This window comes from Artemia franciscana, chromosome 13 (genome assembly GCF_032884065.1).
Source record: "Artemia franciscana chromosome 13, ASM3288406v1, whole genome shotgun sequence".
Classification (NCBI taxonomy): domain Eukaryota; kingdom Metazoa; phylum Arthropoda; class Branchiopoda; order Anostraca; family Artemiidae; genus Artemia; species Artemia franciscana.
The window spans coordinates 2762523-2783447 of record NC_088875.1 but is presented as its reverse complement, the minus strand read 5'-3'; the positions used below and the strand labels follow the sequence as shown (position 1 = coordinate 2783447).

Below are 20925 nucleotides of genomic sequence, written 5' to 3'. Positions count from 1 at the left end.
CAGTGAGGTTTAGCCATCTAAAGAATATTATTTACAAGTCCTGCAATGATCGGCAGTAACAATGAAAAGGAACTACCACCCGCTTGAACAAGTCGCTTTCTTTTAAAACCTTTTCTTTTTTTTGCAAGCTAGGGCATGTACAAGTGAACGATGTTGCTTTGAATGTCTCTTAACTACTTCTTGCAGTTGACCCACTGTCTTCAGTTAAATTTTAACAAAGCTCATATAGGAGTTAATAAATACATTGTCAATACCATGTTTAGGCACAGCTTTCTTAAGCCGTGGTTTTGAATTACCTGGTTAAGAAAATAAATGTCAGTTTTCGTTTCGTTTATTCAGTGACATGATGATGACTAATGACCCGTTTTACTATTCATGGCAAAAATATCAGTGACCACACGTAAATCCTCGGGTGTGTTTTGATTGAGATTCAATACAATGTATCTATAATGTTTATTAGTAGCTTGACTGTATGCCGATAGTAAAAATTTCAGTTCACCGAGATCTATTGGTTTGATTAAAGTTATAAGAGAACTTGAATCCCGAACAACCCTATAGATTATGTAGTAAGTTCAATTCAAAACAAGTGTTCTCATAAATTTGCTCTGATGAAAGAGATTATGGAGACAAATAGTTACGGAATTTTTTTCAAGATGAGATTGGACCATAAAAATTGTAATATGTCTTGAAAACATTCTTGAATAGATTCAACTAAATCATCAATAATCCACCAGGAGTTTGGTTCAATTATATTAAATATATCCAGCCCCCGTATGAATATTTTGTCTGATGCAATACTTCTTATTTTATCAAAGGATTATCGCCATATACTTTAGCAATAATAGTTATTTTTTGGGTTTTCTAAAAATATTTTATTGCTATTTTGAATGATTTTCGTTCAAATTTTTATTTTGCCAGACATTGATGGCCCGCGAAGAAATGATCTGAAGGGAGTTTTAAATTGATACATATTACCCTTCTCGCTGTCAAAATACAACTAATTGACCCTATCCTCAATCTGCTGAATAAATACTTAAATAATAGAATGCGTGGTTTCTTTAATTTAAGCACTACCAAACATATTTACATAGGCACTTGTATAGATTTACGTAGACATTAAAAACAATTGGACATTAAAAACCATTTGAGGTTGCCACCACTCAGAGGAGGTGACCAGAACAGCGGTCAGAAGCCGCTGCTGCGGGCCGGGGCGAAGACTGACTGCGGGTAAAACAAAAGTATAAAATCAAACACTTTTAAAACATCGATTCGGCATTGCGCAAAAAAATTACTAGAATAAAGACTAGGAAAAGCATACACTGCTTAGTTGGAGACTGATCGTATCCCCCTCCCACCAACTATTGTGCTTTCTCCAGACCAAAAAGCCTTCTGTACTCCACATACACGTCTCGATCTGAAGTAAGGTAATGGCTGTGTGGTAAGACCTTCACACTGCCAACACACATAGACTTTGTCCAATATGGCCGAAATGACATTTTCCCGACTCGAATTGTAAAGTTTCTAAACTTTAAAGAGCGAAAGGCCATGACACTTGTTCTTGGAATTAGATTATTTTCTACACAGTTCCTATAAACATTCATGTTAAAATGTATTGTCGCATATCCTCGCCCTTTTTTGGGTAGGAAAGTCAGAATTTTCGGTAAAAACAAATAAAATCTTAGTTTTACATGAAGTGAAAAAATAAATCTTACGGAATTAGTTTTTATAAAAAAGGAGATTTGTGGCTATTCTTATTACTAGCATCATTGCCCCCTATTGACCTTAACGGTACACCCCCCCCCAAAAAAAAAATACCGTAATGATACGGGACTGTGGATGGGAAATGATGCACAGCGCCTTTGCTCTATGAGGAATTTAAACTGTCTTAAACTTATTAAGGAGGGTATTTAACATAGAAACTCAAATTACAGAATATCACAGACTGCAATTAAACTTTTACATTTTTATCTTTGCTATAATATAGTACAAAATGAAAACATTTGAGATGTTTATACAAATGTTGTATACAAGGCGTTTAAATTTAATAGAAAAAAAGAAGGATAAATCACCCCCTTTGCCCTGGTACCTACTTACTTTCCCCCTTCTTAATCATTGTCAGAACCCTTCCTTATCCAACTTAAATTGTCAACTTTATATGCAGTTATTTAAGCTTAAAAGTAGTTTTCACGAGAATAAAAGAAATTTTTTCAAAGAAAAGTAAAAAATAGAATTCAATTTGTTTAGGGGGATATTTTCCAGACGAAAGTAGCTGTTAAAATATAACCTTTTGGTAAAAAGGTAATCCTCCACCTGACGGTGAGGTATCATAAAAGGTTACACAAATATCTGACGGCTTTTAACTGTACCCCTACTGGAATATACTTCAATTATCAGAAGAGCATATTGAAAATGAAGCCATAGAAATGCATATATTCGACGTGATAAAGAAAACATTAATTTATCATTGCAAGAACCGTGTAGCAACAGGAGAGGGGTGTTATTTCTTTATTTAATATAATGAGCTATAGTCGCTCAAATAGGGGTATGCTCATCTTTTTGGGGTGGCGTTGGACTATATAGAAAGACGCTTAGCAGCATATAAGCAGAGTTTCAATCCTTATGTAAGATTGATGAAAATTCCGTTCTAGAACTCATTTTTATAGTCCTTGAAGAAAATATAGATTTACTCGGTTCCCGTTAGAAAAATAAGGGATCACGTGACACTTCTGTTTCCTGACAATAGCGGCACATCAATAACCCTTGTTCCCTCGGAAAATCAATAGATGTCTTACTATTCTGCTCATAGAAAATGGCAGCAAAAATCCCTTGTTTTCTACGCAAAATGGCGGTAAAGAATGAAAATAATGGGTGATGTAAGGACCATGCCCTTACTTGGGAGGACCCTGAAGGTTTTCTTAAGAATCAGAGAAACTATGACGCTAATCCCGTTAATTCTGATTTAGGAGGTACCCTGAAGGTTTTTAACACCCAAAGAAAGTATTATGTAACAACCGAATCCTATGACGTAACATCCAAAGAAATATTGAGGGGGGGGGGCACTGAAGGTTTTTTAAAGAAGGAAATAAACTATTATGTAACCACCAAAGAAATCTGGAGTAAGATAGCCCTGGAGCCTTTTTAAGTAATTCACAAATGCTTCGTTTAGAAAACCTCCCTATTACGTAACATGCACCTGCATATTTTAGAAAACATTCCATATGATGTAAGATGCACATGCATCTCTTTGAAAATATTCCTTATGACATAATTAATACCTGCTGGTTGTCATTGAATGACGGGATTGGCATGTCTTTAAAAACAGGGCTGTCATGGATTGGAGGGATAGGGCTGTCATAGAATCCAAAAAGAGGATGCTACTTCTGAGACTGAGGAAATATGATATTGAAGAAACTCACACCTTTAGATTGAGAATATCAGAGAACCGCAATTTAGAGGTTTCAAGCTCCTATGTACAAAAATGTGGAATACTGTGTTTTTTCCTAGAAGCAAGATCAAGGATGCGTGTTTATCTGTTTTTTTTTGCTTGTACTTTTATTCCCCAGTGGAGAAGGGGCTCACTCGAACGGAAATTAAAAGTTCTAGTGTCTCTCATATGTGAGCAAAAAAATTGTCCCATAGAAAAAGGCTTTTTCTGCCATTTTATGACACTAAACTGCGATTTTGCGCCTAAGAGGATAAAATTGCTATTGATTGAAAATTCTGAGATAGCCAATGGATTAAAAAGTATCATAAAACTGTATATTGAGCTTCCAAGTTGTAGAGATGGTAATACCGCTTAGTGTTGCATAAGTAAACATAGTCAAAGATAAACGGTGTTAGTGGATACTTGCCTTTATGCTTGATTCAACTAAGTTGATTCACTTAATTATTCATGAAATTACATTTAGTAATGTATAATTGCACATCAGCTATTATGAAAGAGGGGTGGTGGGTCGTTGTGTAGGCGAAGGAGGAGGGCATATACGTAAAAGAGCAAATTTCATTGCCAAAATTGTCTAACTCTCCATGAGCCTTCATATAAATTTAGAAAGGGGTAAGGGGGATAAGAATTATTCTCTCATCTCATTTCCTTTACAATAAGTCTGAATAAGGGTAGCCTACTGCAGGGTGATAACTTCCGTCTTATTTTATAAAAATGTTTCTGACATCTATTTCAAATTTTCATTTAATTAAACTAATTTATTTCATATTTCAAAAAAGTAATTTTTAGAGACGCATAAGTATAAAATGGGTATTATGGAGGAGGGCCGGGGTAGTAGCTTGTAGATGGGGGAGGAACGGAGGTTGCAAAGAGTTTATTTTAGTGCCTCAATACTGTTGCTATTCCGAGCCGTCAGATTAATGGAGAAAAATTTTTCGAGCAGGGGGGAGGGATGGAGAGTGATATCTAGTTTTTCTTGATTTCCAGGAACATTTTCAGTCAAAGTCTCTATTGTTGGTGCTAGAGGGGCGAGGTGGGCGGTGTAAGGAACCCTTCTGTGCCGCATTTTTTATTTAGTATAAAACATCACATTCACAAGCCTACCAGCACAGAGGTGGAAGAGGCAAAAGGGGCTTTACGAGCCTAGTCAGGCAATGTCTTGGGGTTGTGACAAATGCTACCAGGAGCTTTGTTTTTGATTTTGAATGGTAATATTTCCTTTTTGTATTCATATAAAATGTTTAAATGTATTTAAACATATGCATGGAATGTAGTTAATCATCAGAGAACAGTAATGTAGAGGTCTTGGTGGCTCCAACCAGGTATAGGATCAAAAGTAACCCAGAATTTCCGTCAATCTGAACAATAAAATTGACGTCCACCCAAGATCATGTAGTAAAAATATTATCCAGAACTTATTCAACAAAATCACTGATCATCGAAAATTTCCAATAAATATTCAAATTTTATCTAATACTTTAATTACAATAAACGTTTCCAATTTTTAAACAGAAAAAATAAAAAGTAGGGCGTTACGACTCAACTTTCAATTATTATTATATACAATTTAACAGCAAGAAGTCGGGGTTAATGGTGGCTGATATCCATCACATCTTGGTTAAGCCTGGGCATAATTTGGAAAACGCGAGGGAAAACGATCATAGACTAAAAAGTATAAAGACAAGTTTTTTTCAGCTAAAAATAAGGAGCGACATTAAAAATGAAAGTGAACAGAAATTATTAAGTACTCAAGGGGAGCTACCCTCTCCCCAACTCCTCAATTTTATTTCTTTTTATCTCAAATTGAAGCCACAATATTTAGCTGTCAATCCTAATTTTACACATTCTTTTCATACTTCAATATGTAAATTCATTTTCGGTTGGCTGTAGAATTATAAAAACACGAGATACACCCCTTCATTTCGAGCAATATGACAATATTAATCACAAAATTGCAAGCATACTTCAGTCCAACCTTCCGCCGTATATTTTGCCAACGCTCCATATAGAACGACCAATTACATTACCCTTGTCTGTTTATTTGTTATTTATTTATTATGTTTATTTATTATTTAGTCGTGAAGAAGATTTTGGACTGAATAAGAAAAAAATGAAATTCTAAATTAAATTCTCGAAAAATTGATATTCTAAAATACTGCTGAATATTCGTATGACCTGTATCCTACTCTGCTTTCTACGTATTTATCTAACTCCACCTCTAAATCCATATCCATATCTCCTATTCCTACCTCCGCGTCTCTGGAGCATATGAATTATGAAATGATCTAGTAAATTACCTCCCGGGGCGATATTAGATATTTCTAGGGCAACTGCGCCTGAAAAAAAAATCCAGGAGGAGCAAATGGGGAACCTATAAATATTTCTTTAAAAAAAAAAATATAATATTAAAAAATCCCCAGAAATGGGCATAATATTTCCAAGCATTGCAATGTGAAAGTTTACAGAACAGTGCAATTTCTTTTTTTTTTTTCTTTTTTTTTGATCTTCCAGGAAAAAGGTAGCTACCCCTTTCTCTATCACTACGGGTATTGTTACCACAAAACACGCCTTTTCTAATGCTTAAAATGCAGCATCAACAGCGCCTTTCTAGTATTTATAACCTCTTTTTTTTTTACAGACAAGGTGCAGTAAATAGAATGCATGGCCGTAAACACTCAATTTAAAGAATATGGCAAAAAAACATTTCTAATCAAAAGCTTTTGGAAATACATTCCAGCTACAATGATAGCACACATTTAATACACTGCTTCAGCACCTTTGGAGAAAATTGGACTTCTTTTTTGAATTTCCTTTAAAGAGTGCTCTTTTAATTAAACTTTAAATTGCGTTTTCAGGGACTGGGTTTGAAGTGTGTTTTGAGCATGTTCGACGATAATCATTTTCAGGTTCTGCGCGTTGAACCCAGCGAAACCTCAAAACTTTTCGTCAACAGGTTTCAAGCGTGTCAGACAGGGGTTCTCCGAAATTAGAACACAGGTTCTGAGTTACCCAGACATGATTTTTCTTTCAAGAATTTGAAGTTTGACTACAATTGTTCAAAATTTGAAACTTTCAGCAAATACACGTTCCTTGATCCCGTTCTCAGATATTCATCCCGTTCATTGAGCCGGCACTTGAGATGTAGAGCTAGCTAACAAGTCATCGCTGTAAACTTCCAAAAAAGGTCTAGATAAATAGAGAATAGAAGAACTCAGGGTCAAGTCAGGCTTCATTCTCTATTCCTTCTATTTTTTTTAAAGTAGATTCCCTATCTTTTTTGGAGCAGGAGCATCCAATCTTTCTTTTTCTTTGTTTTTCTCTACGCTTTTCGAATTTTATACACAATCTTGCATTCTGTTTTTGAATAAATGCTGCTGGATTTTTGCTGAGATATTACGTAGCTGATGTACCAAGCCCATACTAAAACAGAATTTCACGCCCAAAAGTGCGTAATTCCCGGGGTGGAAGTCCCAAATTTAGGCCACGATGTAAGCGAGAGAAGACCCGCCGAATCGCACCGAAATCACCAAATATTCCTTTTTTTCCTGTTTTTAACCTTCTTAAAATCAGCTTTATGTAGACTTCCTACATCCTCGTGTGTACCTCACAGCACCACGTGTGCCGCACGGTTCCACAACACTACAGCCCCCCCAAACGATTGGTACCGTCCATAAAACACGTGGCGCAGTCCTTAAAATGCCAGGCACGGTTTTGCCACGCTTGGCCCGGACCACTTGGCGTGCATGATGTCTGAGAGAGAGCAACAACACGGTAATAGGCTTATTGAAAGTGGGGAGGGTACTTGTTCGATAAACACCCTACTCCTCAAGTTGTTCAGTCATTGATACATTATATAAACCTTTTTTTTTGTTAGTTTGTTTAAGCTTAGCGTGAGACAAGAAAATGAGAAGAAACAGAATAGATGGAAAATATATAATTTGGATTACATATTTGCACATTAGGGGGTGGGTTAGGGGTGGGGGTAAAGTATTTGGACACTTTGAAGTTAGAAAACAGTTCTTACTACATAATGAATTTGTTTATCTTGGGGTGAAGTTTACTAGTAATGGGAAATTCAGTGGGCATCTGGATCTAGCGAATGCAATGGGGAGGTATATTAGCGGTGAGATAACGAGGAGTAGTCTTAGACGGGTTAGAGATATTAGAGTAGATAAGAGGATATGGACAAGTAAGATAGTACTGGCAATGCATTATGGAGCAAAGGTCTGGGGCTATCCGAAAGGTCCGAAACTTGAGGTGGTTATGAAGAGATATTATAAGAGGATGTTAGGACTAGGGGATTCGTTTAGTAATTTGGTAATCCAGGGGGATTTAGGGTTAGCATCGCTGCGATCTATGAGGCTAGTGACCATGGTGAGATATTGGGCTAGGATGCTGGGTATGAAGGGATTTACGGTAGCAAAGGCAGCATACTTAGAGGCGTTGAGACAGAATAGTAAAACAGGGTGGCCGGCGGAGATTAAGGATATCTTAGATAAGTGTGGAATAGGGGAATGGTGGAATGAAGGAAAGGGGATTATGGGTATGGAGGAAATAGTAACAAGGGAGGTACAAGAGTGGTTCAAGAACAAAGAAATCCAGATATGGTGGGTAAGTCTGGATCGTTCAGGGTCGTTAAAATTGTATAGACAGATAAAGGGTAGTTGGGGGTAGGAGGTATTTTGGAAGGTTGGGTTAAGTAGTGAAGATTTGAAGACGTATTTGGATTGGAGGGAATATGGATTTTTGATTGGTGAGAAAAGAAAGTATCAAGGGAGAAAAAGGGAAAAGGTAGAATCTATTGCTTGTCCTATGTGTGGGTCTCAGGATGAAAGTTTAATACATTTTTTGTGTGAATGTGTCGAATTGAATGAATGGTGGCGAGAGATGTATGGCAAAGAAAAATTGAATGAGATATGGATGGTAGATAGAATGAAAGAGACAAATTTCCTGAGTATTAAAATAATAGCAAGGTTTGTCAGGATTGCAGCGGCACATCGTGAGCGTTTTCTTTAAATAGTATTAATTTATTTTAGTTAATTTGTTGTTTGTTTTTGTTATGTAAAGTTCCTATGGCCCACGGGCTTTTTCTGGAATAAAATTATTATTATTATTATTATTATACAGAATAACTGTACCTAACATATTAGGCATGCAGACCCGCTATACTTTACCAACGCCCTCCCCCCAGATGGGGTTGCATATATATATATATATATATATATATATATATATATATATATATATATATATATATATATATATATATATATATATATATATATATATATATATATATATATATATATATATATATATATATATATATATGATATATATATATATATATATATATATATATATATATATATATATTCATATATATATATATATATATATATATATATATATATATATATGAATATATATATATATATATATATATATATATATATATATATATATATATATATATATATATATATATATATATATATATATATATAATTTTTTTTTGTAGAAAAGATTAAATCCAACCAACGAAACCACCTTAAAACATAAAAAGCGATAGCAGCCAATTACAACTACTTTCTCACCAGATCATGCCATATTTATTAAAATTAAAAATGACTAAGTAGAACCATAGATTTTAAATTTATAGAGGTGTCACAGTTTTGCTTTTTCTCATTAGCAGGCTTTGGGATTTGATTTCGTCTTTACAGACACCGAAGGGTCTCCGCTTATCGACAAAACTAGTACCTATAAATCCAGATTAGTTCGATGACTGAAGTCGTTTGGTATAATAAAAGACGAAATCATGTCTTATAAAACCCATCCCTATTCGCCTTCTATACTGTTTCCTAATCCTTATGGGGAAAATACGTAGACACAACTGAAACTATATTGTCATCTACTATATCGATGAATTATCTATTCCAAGGTTATGCCATGATGTCACGTTTTCTCTGGGGATCTATAATTTTTTTAAAATCCTCAATGTCGATAGTGCCGTGCCTAAAAGTTCCTAAATGCAAGTATTTTACTTTCACCATACTTCCAAAAGTTGAATTTTACTAAAGTCTGTTCCCTAAGATGCTGTCAATGAAGTGTTTAAGGTTACTCTCCTATTGACCGTTCCATGCTCATGGTGAATCAATGGACGAGAAAAAAAGGTGAATAGGAAAAAACAACAGTTTTTGAACTTTGCGCAGTCACATACTACGTGTGCGGCTTGGCACACATAAATAGCTCTGTGCTTCCAGCCCTACCCCCTGCACCTCGAGCTCGCCTCCTTTCTACGACCTGACGGTAAAATCAAACCTTGCTCCCTCTCCTTATGTCTTCAATATATACAGAGCTACCTGAAATGTTACCAATTCTTCGCGCTGAAATATACCTTCCAGTAAATTGTAAAGCTATCTTAAAAATAATTCCATGATTTGAGTTTTTGCTTGAGTCAGTAATCAATTAGTGACTTCATTCTTAAGCGAAGTGTGGTGCATTTGGGACAAAAGTTTTCCGCTTGAAATATTTCAGGTGAAAAAAAGCTATAATTCAAAGGTGCATAGATTTAAGAAACATGACATTCTGATTATTCTGAATAAAATATACCGGGGGTGTGAACATGGTTGCTTCCCATACAGCGTATGTATAAAGGTGATGTCACAGGAATCAAACAGTTCGTGGTAACGAACTGTAGTAAGGAGCGACCCGGCTCAATAGTAAACGAAACTCTAAAAAACGGAATTTTGATGCTAAAAGATACATCAAAAGAATCGAATTTTCATGCTGTTTTAAATATATAAGTTTCATCAAATTTAGTCTTTGTCATCATAAGCTATGAGCCTGAGAAAATTTGCCTTATTTTGGAAAATAGGGGGAAGCACCCCCTAAGAGTCATAGAATCTTAACGAAAATCACACCATCGCATTCGGCGTATCAGACAACCCTATAGCTGAAATTTCGGGCTCTTATCTATAAAAATGTGGAATTTCGTATTTTTTGCCAGAAGACAGATCACGGGTGCGTTTTTTTTTTTTTTTTTTTTTTTTTTTTTTTTTTTTTTTTTTTTTTTTTTTTTTTTTCAAGGGTCATCGTATCGACCAAGTGGTCCTAGAATGTCGCAAGAGGGCTCCTTCTAACGGAAATGAAAAGTTCTAGTGCCCTTTTTAAGTGACCAACAAAATTGGAGGGCACCTAGGCTCCCTCCCACGCTCATTTTTCCCAAAGTCAATGGATCAAAATTTTGAGATAGCCATTTTGTTCCGCATAGTCGAAAACCATAATAACTATGTCTTTGGGAATGACTTTACCCCCACAATCCCCAAGGGAGGGCTGCAAGTTACAAACTTTGACCAGTGTTTACATACAGTAATAGTTATTGGAAAGTGTACAGACGTTTTCAGGGGGATTTTTTTGGTTTAGGGGGTGGGGTTGAGGGGAGTGGGCCATGTGGGAGGATCTTCTCTTGGAGGAATATGTCATGGGGGAAGAAAAGGGCGCTGGATTTTCTAGCATTACTATAAAAAAATGAAAAAATAAACATGAAACGTTTTTTTAATTGAAAGTAAGGAGTAGCATTGAAACTTAAAACGAACAGAGATTATTACGCACATGAGGGGTTCTAAAAATACTTTAGTATAAAGAGCGAGGTATTTAGGAAGAGATAAATACCTCGCTCTTTATGCTAAACTATTTTTAGTAATTCCAATTATTTATTCTACGGCCTTTCTGATTCAGGGGTCATTCTTAAAGAATTGGGACAAAACTTACAATTTTAGTGTAAACAGCCAGGTATTAACGAGGGGACAAACCCCCTCGGAAACATAATAAAAATATAAGAATATAAAAGTTTGTTACGTAAGTTAATTCTTAAGTTACGTATATTTTTTACTAATAAAAACGTTTGTTAAAAACTAAAAGTTCTAGTTGCCTTTTTAAGTAACCGAAAAATTGGAGGGCAACTAGGCCTCCTTCCCCACCCTTTATTTCTCAAAATCGTCTGATCAAAACTAAGAGAAAGCCATTTAGCCAAAAAAAGAATTAATATGCAAATTTCATTTTAATGATTTATGTGCGGAGAGCCAAAATCAAACATGCATTAATTCAAAAACGTTCAAAAATTAAATAAAAAAAACTAGCTTTTTAACTGAAAGTAAGGAGCGACATTAAAACTTAACACGAGCAGAAATTACTCCGTATATGAAAGGGATTGTCCCCTCCACAATCCCTCGCTCTTTACACTAAAGTTCGACTCTTTGCCACAATTCTACTTTTTAAAACAATTAAAAACTTTAGTGTAAAGAGCGAGGGATTGGGGAGGGGACAACCCCTTTCATATACGGAGTAATTTCTGCTCGTGCTAAGTTTTAATGTCGCTCTTTACTTTCAGTTAAAAAAAACTAGTTTTTTTTTATTTAATAAATAATTATAGAACCTCGGGTACTCCGAGAGGTAGGGATGGGGGAAGAGGTAAGGGCAAGGCGAGAACATAAAATGTACACCCATGACAGACAGTGTGCAATCCATGTAAATTATCGACATAATTTTCGCATGCTAAACTAAAATAAATGTATTAAAATCAACATAGTATTTTATGACAAATTGTGGTCAGACTTTCATTACAACCACAAAATCTCCACTAAGAAAACGGAAGAAAGGTATGGGAAAAATACTGTCTCCCACCGGTTCAAATTTTATTCAAGTACCTGTTACGGTTTGATAAACAACATCGATGTCCTTCGAAAATTTAGCTTAAGCTAAATCTCAAAACATAGATGAAAAAGCTATTCGTTTTGGGGTTTATTAGGCTTCGTTCATGAGATATAAAAGCCAGGAAGTGGAAGGGAAACTAAAATTCTACGGGTTCCTACTCTAAGACCATCTCGGTAAATCTTGGAGCAGCTAATGTTGCGAAGCAATAGCGTAGAGGAGCTACAGTGTCACAATTCATTTAAAATGGGATTTTTAAATAAAATGTTCGTGTTTTTTATTTAAATTTTGAACGTTTTCGAATTAATGCAGGTTTTGATTTTGGCTCACCGTACATGAATAATTAAGACCAAATTTGTATATTAATTTTACTTCTTTTGGCTAAATGACTTTCCCAAAGTCCGATCAGACGATTTTAAAAAAATAGTGGAGGGGCCTAGTTGCCCTCCATTTTTTGGTTACTTAAAAAGGCCACGATAAATTTTGATTTTATTTGCGAACGTTTTTATTTGTAATAATTATACGTAACTTAAAAATTTACTTACGTGACGAACTTCAATATTCATATATTTTTATTACGTATATAAGGTGGTCCGCCCCTTCTTCAATTCGTCAATTATTCAGCATATGAAAGATGTTGTTCCCTCCGCAACGCCCTGTTCTTTACGCTAAAGTTTTTTGTTGTTTTAAAAAGTAGAGTTGTGAGAAAGATTCAAACTTTAGCGTAAAGAGCGGGGCGTTGAGGAGGGGACAGTCCCTTTCATGTACGGCATAATTTGTGTTCATTTTAAGTTTTAATGTCGCTCCTTACTTTTATTTTAGAAAAACTTGTTTTTTTTTATTTAATTTCTGACCATCTTTGAACTAATACAGGTTTTGATTTCGGCTCACCGTATATGACTAATTAAAACGAAATTTGCATACTAGTTCTACTTTTTTTTGGCTAAATGGCTTTCTCAAAATTTTGATCTGACAATTTTGAGATAAAAAGGGCGGCGGAGGGGGCCTAGCTGCTCTCTAATTTTTTTGTTACTTAAGAAGCCCACTAGCACTTTTAATTTTATTTACGGATGTTTTTATTAGTGATAATTATAAGTAACTTACAAATTAACTTACGTAACAAACTTCTATATTCGTATATTTTTATTACGTATATATGGGTTCACCCCTTGTCAATACCTCACTCTTTATACTAAAGTTCGAATTTTGTTCCAATTCTTTAAGACTGACCCCTGAATCACAAAGACCCTTTAATTAGAATAAATAGTTTTTTGGAATGACTAAAAATACTTCAGATTAAAGAGCGAGGTATTGAGGAGAGGACGAATCCCTCATATACGTAATAATATCTGTTCGCTTTATCTTTTAATATTGCTCCTTACTTTCAGTTTAAAAAACTTGTTTTTTTAATTTAATTTTTTTAAGTTTTTGAATTAATGTAGGTTTTGATTTTAGCTCACCATACATGAATAATTAAAATGAAATTTGCATATTAATAAAAAAAATTCGGCTAAATGGTTTTTCAAAGTTTTGATGGGACGTTTTTGAGAAAAAAGGGGCGGGGGAGGGGGCCTAGTTGCCTTCCAATTTTTTGGTTACTTAAAAGGCCACTAGAACTTTCAATTTTTTTTACGGACACTGTTATTAGAAATAAAGATAAGTAACTTACAAATTAACTTACGTAACGAACTTCTATATTTGCATATTTTTATTACGTATATGAGGGGGTTCGCCCCCTCGTCAATACCTTGCTCTTTGCATTACAGTTTGAATTTTGTGCCAGTTCTTTAAGAATGACCCCTGAATCACAAAGGCCGTTTAATTAGAATAAATAGCTCTTTTGAAATTATTAGACATACTTTAGCGTTAAGAGCGAGGTATTGAGGAGGGAGCAAACCCCCTCATATACGTGACATTTTCTGTTCGTCTTAAGTTTTAATGTTGCTCCTTGCTTTAAGTTAAAAAAAAATCTTGCTTTTTCATTTAATTTCTCGTTGTTTTTCCTTAAATATCGCTGGAAAATCCAGCATCCCCTTCATGGAAATTCTCTTCCCCAATAACCAATACTATATGTAAACGATGGGCTAACTGATGGTGTAATTTTCATTAAGATTCTATGACTTTTAGGGGGTTTTCTCCCTTTTTTTTAAAAAAAGGCCAATTTTCATAGGCTCGTGAATTTTAATAGGCAAGATTGATGGAACTAATATTTGATAGGTAAATTTGATAAAACTTATATACTTCAAACCAGCATGAAATTTCGATTCTTTCGATGTATGTATTGGTACCAAAATTCCGTTTTTTAGAGTTCCGGTTATTATTGAGCCTGGTCGCTCCTTACTACAGTTCGTTACCACGAACTGTTTGATTCAGGGATCGAGAACCGGAAGTTCGTCTTAGAGACAGGGCAGGTTTAACCTGACAGATTAGTCAGGACTTTGCAGAAGTGGATAACTATGTCTAGAATAGGCAAGAAATGTTACAACACAAAGTAAGGGGACAAATTTAAGCCATATGAGTCAACATAAAAATACTAGGTTCTGAGCGTCAACGGGGTTGTATTCCCTTTTAAATTTTATTGAAAACATTAGTCGGACTTGCTTTGTCTTTTTTATTTATATATGTCTGTAATCATACTTGTCTTAACTAATAGTTTTTCTCAGTTTTTAAGGAAAATTGAAAATAACTGTATTTGTAATTTGAAAGATAGACAGAATTGTTTACCCCCAGATAAAACTAATCGGAATGAGTAGATGGATATATTAGATATTGAGGGCATATGAACGCATGATCGAAGGACGATTCCCCCTTCAAAATAAGGTGCATGGCATGATTCAGACTACGGTTGAAGTGGATGACAGCACAACAAGCATGGTTTAATCCCTGGAGAAAGAGGAAATAAGTAATCGAATTACACCGAACAAGCTTTGGCCTTGATTCAATACGGTCACGATAATTAATAGTACAACACATGCCATTTTGGTCGGAAATAAGTTATATTGGTGTCATGGGTAAACTAAGCACGGGGAATCGAATGGTGCAGTCAGAATTGTCTTATATTGTACCTTTACGAATAAAAAGAGACGTAAGCCTCTAGAAGGCGTATGTCTTTTTTTTTATCAGGTCTTATTGCAATTCAGAATGACAGAAAAGGATTATTTTATGGAGCTATAACATAGAGACCTGGCGTTTGTCTACAATTTTTTGTCAAGGAAAATGAGACACACGCCATAAAATGGAACGATTAGCCCAATCCTTCAGAGCGGCCACAGCCGACAAACTTTTTCTGTTTTTTGGCTCTCCTGAAAAGTTACAAAAATGGCACGTCTCGCTCTTTTAATTATCACAGCCGAATATCGATCGCATTGGAAGGCAGCCTTCACTGCCATAGGTGCGTCCAGGCGCAGGAGAACGTAGGTCTTAGTAAGTTGGATTTATTTGGATCGGCTATGGCTCATAGAAAATTTTTCCATTTTTGATATTTCCTCTCCTGTCGTTATAGAAAAAAAGCAATGGTATTTGATTATTCTAAGATTTAATATGCCAAAAATTATGCTTTAATTATTTTTCTCTTCGTTTTCTTTGACCGTTAATTCACAACAGAGCCAAGATAGATTGTACATGAAAACTGTCCTGCTATAAAAAGTGAAACTCGGGAGTGTTGCAACAAACAAAACTCGCTACTAAAGCTGTCTTTTTAAATCTATTGTAAAGTTTCCAAAAACCCTAAGTAATGAAACTAGATGTTTTAAAGGTAAAATACAACTGTTGAAGGTGACAAGAAAGCAGCCTAGCTAATTTTAAACTGTCACATTTTTTGTTTACCTACTTTAGAGTGATCGAAGCATAATTATTCATCTTCATTATGCTTGCTGTCTCTCCGATTTTCGGATATACCTTCTTTTCTTTTCAGAAACACCTCCTTTTATTTACAAGTGAAAGTAGTAACTTGTAAAGAAGGTATGAACGGCACTTTTCTTTTACATTTTACCTTTTCGCGCTGAGTCCCATGTACTTTTAGTGTTTTGGGTGATGCTTATCAAATATATCATGTTAAACTGCATGCTTTTACTGCTAAAGCTTATTCTAAAATAGAACTGAAAAAACAAACAAGTTTTTTCAGCTAAAAGTAAGGAGCAACATCAAAACTTAAAACGAGCAGAAATTGTTACGAATATGAGAGGGGCCGTTCCCTGCTCAACACCTCACTCTTTACGCTAGTTTTAATTTTTGTCCCAATTTTTAAAGGACAACTCCTGGAACACAAGGGCCCTTTAATTAGATCAATAAGCTTGTTGAAAAGGTCTAAACAAAACTTAGCGTAAAAAGCGTAGTATTGAGGAGGGGCAACCCCTCATATATGCGTAATAATTTATGTTCGTCTCAAGTTTTGACGTTGCTCCTTAGTTTCAGTAGAAAAAAACTAGATTTTTTAAATTTCATTTCTGATCGTTTATACATAATGGCTCCCCTCCATGAAAAATTATTTCTCCCAAGGAAAACCCCTCCATGGTAAGCTCTTCCCACGTAAAACAACCCCCGCCGGACAAATTCCTCCCATCAATTCTGTTCTAGCTGAAAATTCCCTTTCGAAAACTTCATGCGTACGATTCCGGCTGAAATTTTTTTTAGCAAATTTTTGTTGAAAAAGACTAATTTCATATTATTTTCAAAACCATGCGGGGAATCCGCCCAAGCATCGTAGAAAATTATACCTGCAAATGCTAAGCCACCACCCCTAGTAGAGAGATGCTCCTATAGGAAATTCCCTCTGGAGAATTTATCACATGGAAAACAACCTCCCGTGGGGAAATTCTTCCAGGGAACCCCCCCCCCGAAATATACTCTAAACGATTCCAATGCGGTGAAAATTTCCCACGGACAATTCCCCTTAGCAAATTCAAATATAAAAGTGAGTCGGCAAAGAGAAAGTAAGACAAATAAAAAGAATTTCGCGTAGGAATTCTGGAAAAAATTCCCCCAGTTTAGGATTTCACCAGGAAAGTTCGCCCCCCAGAAATTTCCTTCCCCACAAGAAATAATCCCCGTGGAAAATCCCTAGTAAGAAATTCACCCCCCCCCCACCCGAAAAATATATACATACTTTCCAATAACTAAATACGTAAATAATGGGAAAATGTCATAGCTTATAGACCTTTTCCCAGGGGCTGTGTGGGGGGGGGCATGTTAACCCCTAAGGGATAGTTATTTGACTTTTTAATTACATCAAAAAATAGCTATCTTAAAATTTTGATCAGATGACTTTGAGGAAAACAAGGGAGTGGGAGGGGGGCTAGTTGTCTCCCAATCTTTTCGGTCACTTTTGTACTATTGGCTCCATGTGAAACAAACAAACCAACAAATAACCTTTCTTCTGGCAAAAAATACAAACTTGCACATTTTTGCCGCTAGAAAACTTCTACAATGGGAGCTACAAACTTCTACAATTGGATTCTCAGATACGCTGAATCTGATACTGCGATTTCATTAAGTTCTTGACTTTAAGGGGGTTTCCCCACTTTTTCGAAAATCTGGCAAATTTCTCAGGCTCTTAGCTTTCGGTGGGTAGCAGTAAACTTATTGAATATTGCATATTTGGAATCAGCATAATATGCCAATTCATTTGATGTATCAATTGGTATTAAAGAGTTCCCTTTTTTAGAGTTTTGGTTACTAGTAAGCCAGGTCGCTCATTGAGGAACTCCACAAGAACCCCCGTCAAAGATCCCTAAAAATGCTGATTTTTCTTTTGCGTTTCTGAAGATGTTTCTACTCGACTTTGTTGGAATATTTAACAGTACAGTTAATTTTTTTTTGTCTAAATATGTCGCTCAGAGTTAGTTATTTCAGATTTAAAAAGGCGGGTCTATTTTCTTCTCCTGAGATAAGGATAATTATTGGCTTACAAAAGTACGTCATAAAAAATACCAATGGAATTAAAGCACATACTTATCAAGAAAGAACAGGGCAGTTATCTCTCTTTTTGTCTGTGGTGACAGTGGCAGTTTTGGTCTCTCTTGCACCCTGGGCAAAATCTTGATTAGCGTCTGCCTATCTACCGCAAAATTTGCAGTCTGAATTTCAATAAAAACTTTAACTTACTAACACAATTATTTTCAATTTATTCATTAATTAATAATTTATTTTGTATCAATTTTTAATTTATTGTTTAAATTAGTTTTTAATTCATTATTTAGTCAATAGTTTATTAATTAATAAACTACTATTATTAGTAAAACACTTCGAAGTTCGTGGTCTTCGAAGTTATCTACGTCGAGTATATGGGGATAATGTGACCAAGGAGGTGTCTAAATATACTAACCCCCATAAGAGAAAAAAAAAGAGTTTTACTGCTGATGATGAACACTTTATATGTGTTCGAAATATCCAGTTAAATAATTTTGTATCTATTCACTGTCAATAAAAAGGTATCAGCCCTATTTTGAACTGTTTTACTTTAATCGGAAGATTTTGAGAAAAAAAGAGCGACCGAGGTGGCCTAGTTGCCCTCCAATTTTTTTGATTACTTAAAAAGGCAATTATAACTTTTAATTTTTTACGAACGTTTTCATAAGTAAAAAATATACGTAACTTACGAATTAACTTACGTAGCGAACTTCTACATTCGTATGTTTTTACTGCGCATAAGAAGGGGATCGCCCTTCGTCAATACCTCGCTCTTTACACTAAAGCTTAAATTATGTCCCAAATCCTTAAGAATGACCCCTGAATCACAAAGGCCGTAGAATAAATAGTCGAAACTATTAAAAATACTTTAGCGTAAAGAGCGAGGTATTACGAGGAGGTAAACCCCTCATATGCGTATTAATTTCTGTTCGTTTTAAGTTTTAATGCTACTCCTCACTTTCAGTAGAAAAAACTTTTCATATTTATTTTTTTATTGTTTTTTTAAATAATGCTAGAAAATCCAGCACCCTCTCCATTGAAAGTCTCTTCCCCCATGAGAAGTTCCTCCATAGAAAGATCCTCCCACGTAACCCCCCTCAACTCTTCCTCCAAACCAAAAAAATCCCCCTGAAAACGTCTATACACTTTCCAGTAACCATTACTATATATAAAACACAGGTCAAAGTTTGCAACTTGCAGCCCCTCCCACGGGGACTGCAAGGGAGTAAATCGTCCCCAAAGACATAGTTATTAGGTTTTTCGACTATGGTGAATAGAATGGCTATCTCAGAATTTTGACCCGGTGACTTTGGGGGAAAATGAGGGTGGGAGGGGGCCTAGGTGCCCTCCAATTTTTATGGTCACTTAAAAAGGGCACTAGAACTTTTGATTTCCGTGAGAATGAGCCCTTTCGCGACATTCTAGGACCGCTGAGTCGATACGATCACCCCTGGAAAAAAAAAAAAAAAAAACAAATAAACACGCATCCGTGATTTGTCTTGTGGCAAAACATGCGAAATTCTACATTTTTGTAGATAGGGGCTTGAAACTTCTACAATCAGGTTCTCTAATACGTTGAATCTGATGGTGTGATTTTCGTTAAGATCGTATGACTTTTAGGGGGTATTTCCCCCTATTTTCGAAAATGAGGCAAATTTTCTCAGGCTCGTAACTTTTGACGGGTAAGACTAATCTTGATGAAACTTTATTTTAATTTTATATTTAAAATCAGCATTAAAATGCGATTCTTTTGATGTAACTATTGGCATCAAAATTCCATTTTTTAGACTTTTGGTTACTGTTGAGCCGGGTCGCTCCTTGCTACAGTTCGTTACCAGTACCACGAACTGTTTGAAAACGATTTTAACGGAGGTCTGAAGACTAAGATCTTACTTCTAAGGCCATTTTTTCGCAAAAATCTTTCTTCTTAATACTGTGATCAGACAGTCGTCTAAGGACTTTGATGAGATCGTCAACGAAGTTTTCTCTTCTATGTTCTATTTGGCAGTGAACAGCAAGATGAACACTTTGATGAAGCATAAGACAACAATCCGAGCAGAAAGAAGTCAAATCAAACAGTTCGTGGTAACGAACTGTAGTAAGGAGCGACCCGGCTCAATAGAAACCAAAACTCTAAAAAATGGAATTTTGATACCAATTTAGAAATGCGTTATTTTAGAAAATAGGGGAAAACACCCCCTAAAAGTCATAGAATCTTAACGCTCTTTACGCTAAAGTTTTTCACTGTTTTAAAAAGAAGAGTTGAGAGAAAGAGTCAAACTTTAGCGTAAAGAGCGGGGCGTTGATGAGGAAGCAGCCCCTTTCATATACGACGTAATTTCTGTTCGTTTTAAGTTTTAATGTCACTCCTTACTTTCAGTTTTTTTACTTAATCTTACGTGTAAGATCTAGGCACTTCGATGAGTCAAAAAACGGGCTTATAGCAGAGATGATCATTATGCGTGGTACATGTTATAAAAACCGTGAAAATGATCAATGAAGCATCTTGATTTTCAAAATGCTAAAAATATCTAGTTGCAAAATGCTTAAATCTATAGGAAAAAACACTGTTAAGCACTTGCAACCTACTTTTGAACTTGTATTCTCAGTAATCAGACAGCTATTCACCATCTCAACAGTCAGATCACCTTAAAAACTTTATTGCCCACCTTTGAAAGGTGGAAATATCCATCTCTGAAATTTGATTATTGGATTTGTCAACGCCTTTTAGTAAGTATATCATTGGTTTCAACATTTTAGCCATTTACAACACTAGATACTATAAGCGCACAAATAGTTAACACTGGAACCAAATCACAAATGCACATTTTCATTTTGAGCCTAATCTTGGAAAATACTGCTCA

At 35.4% G+C, this 20925-nt stretch overlaps 1 protein-coding gene across 1 annotated transcript in view; it reads right to left on the bottom strand.

The window, feature by feature from the left end:
• The window catches only part of LOC136035055 (rac GTPase-activating protein 1-like), a 171331-nt gene extending 150813 nt beyond the window's left edge, over window positions 1-20518 (bottom strand). The window contains exon 1 of the mRNA XM_065716652.1: window positions 20461-20518. Coding sequence (XP_065572724.1) covers window positions 20461-20518 — 58 coding nt within the window. The remainder of the gene's footprint in view (window positions 1-20460) is intronic.
• Window positions 20519-20925: the final 407 nt, after the last annotated feature.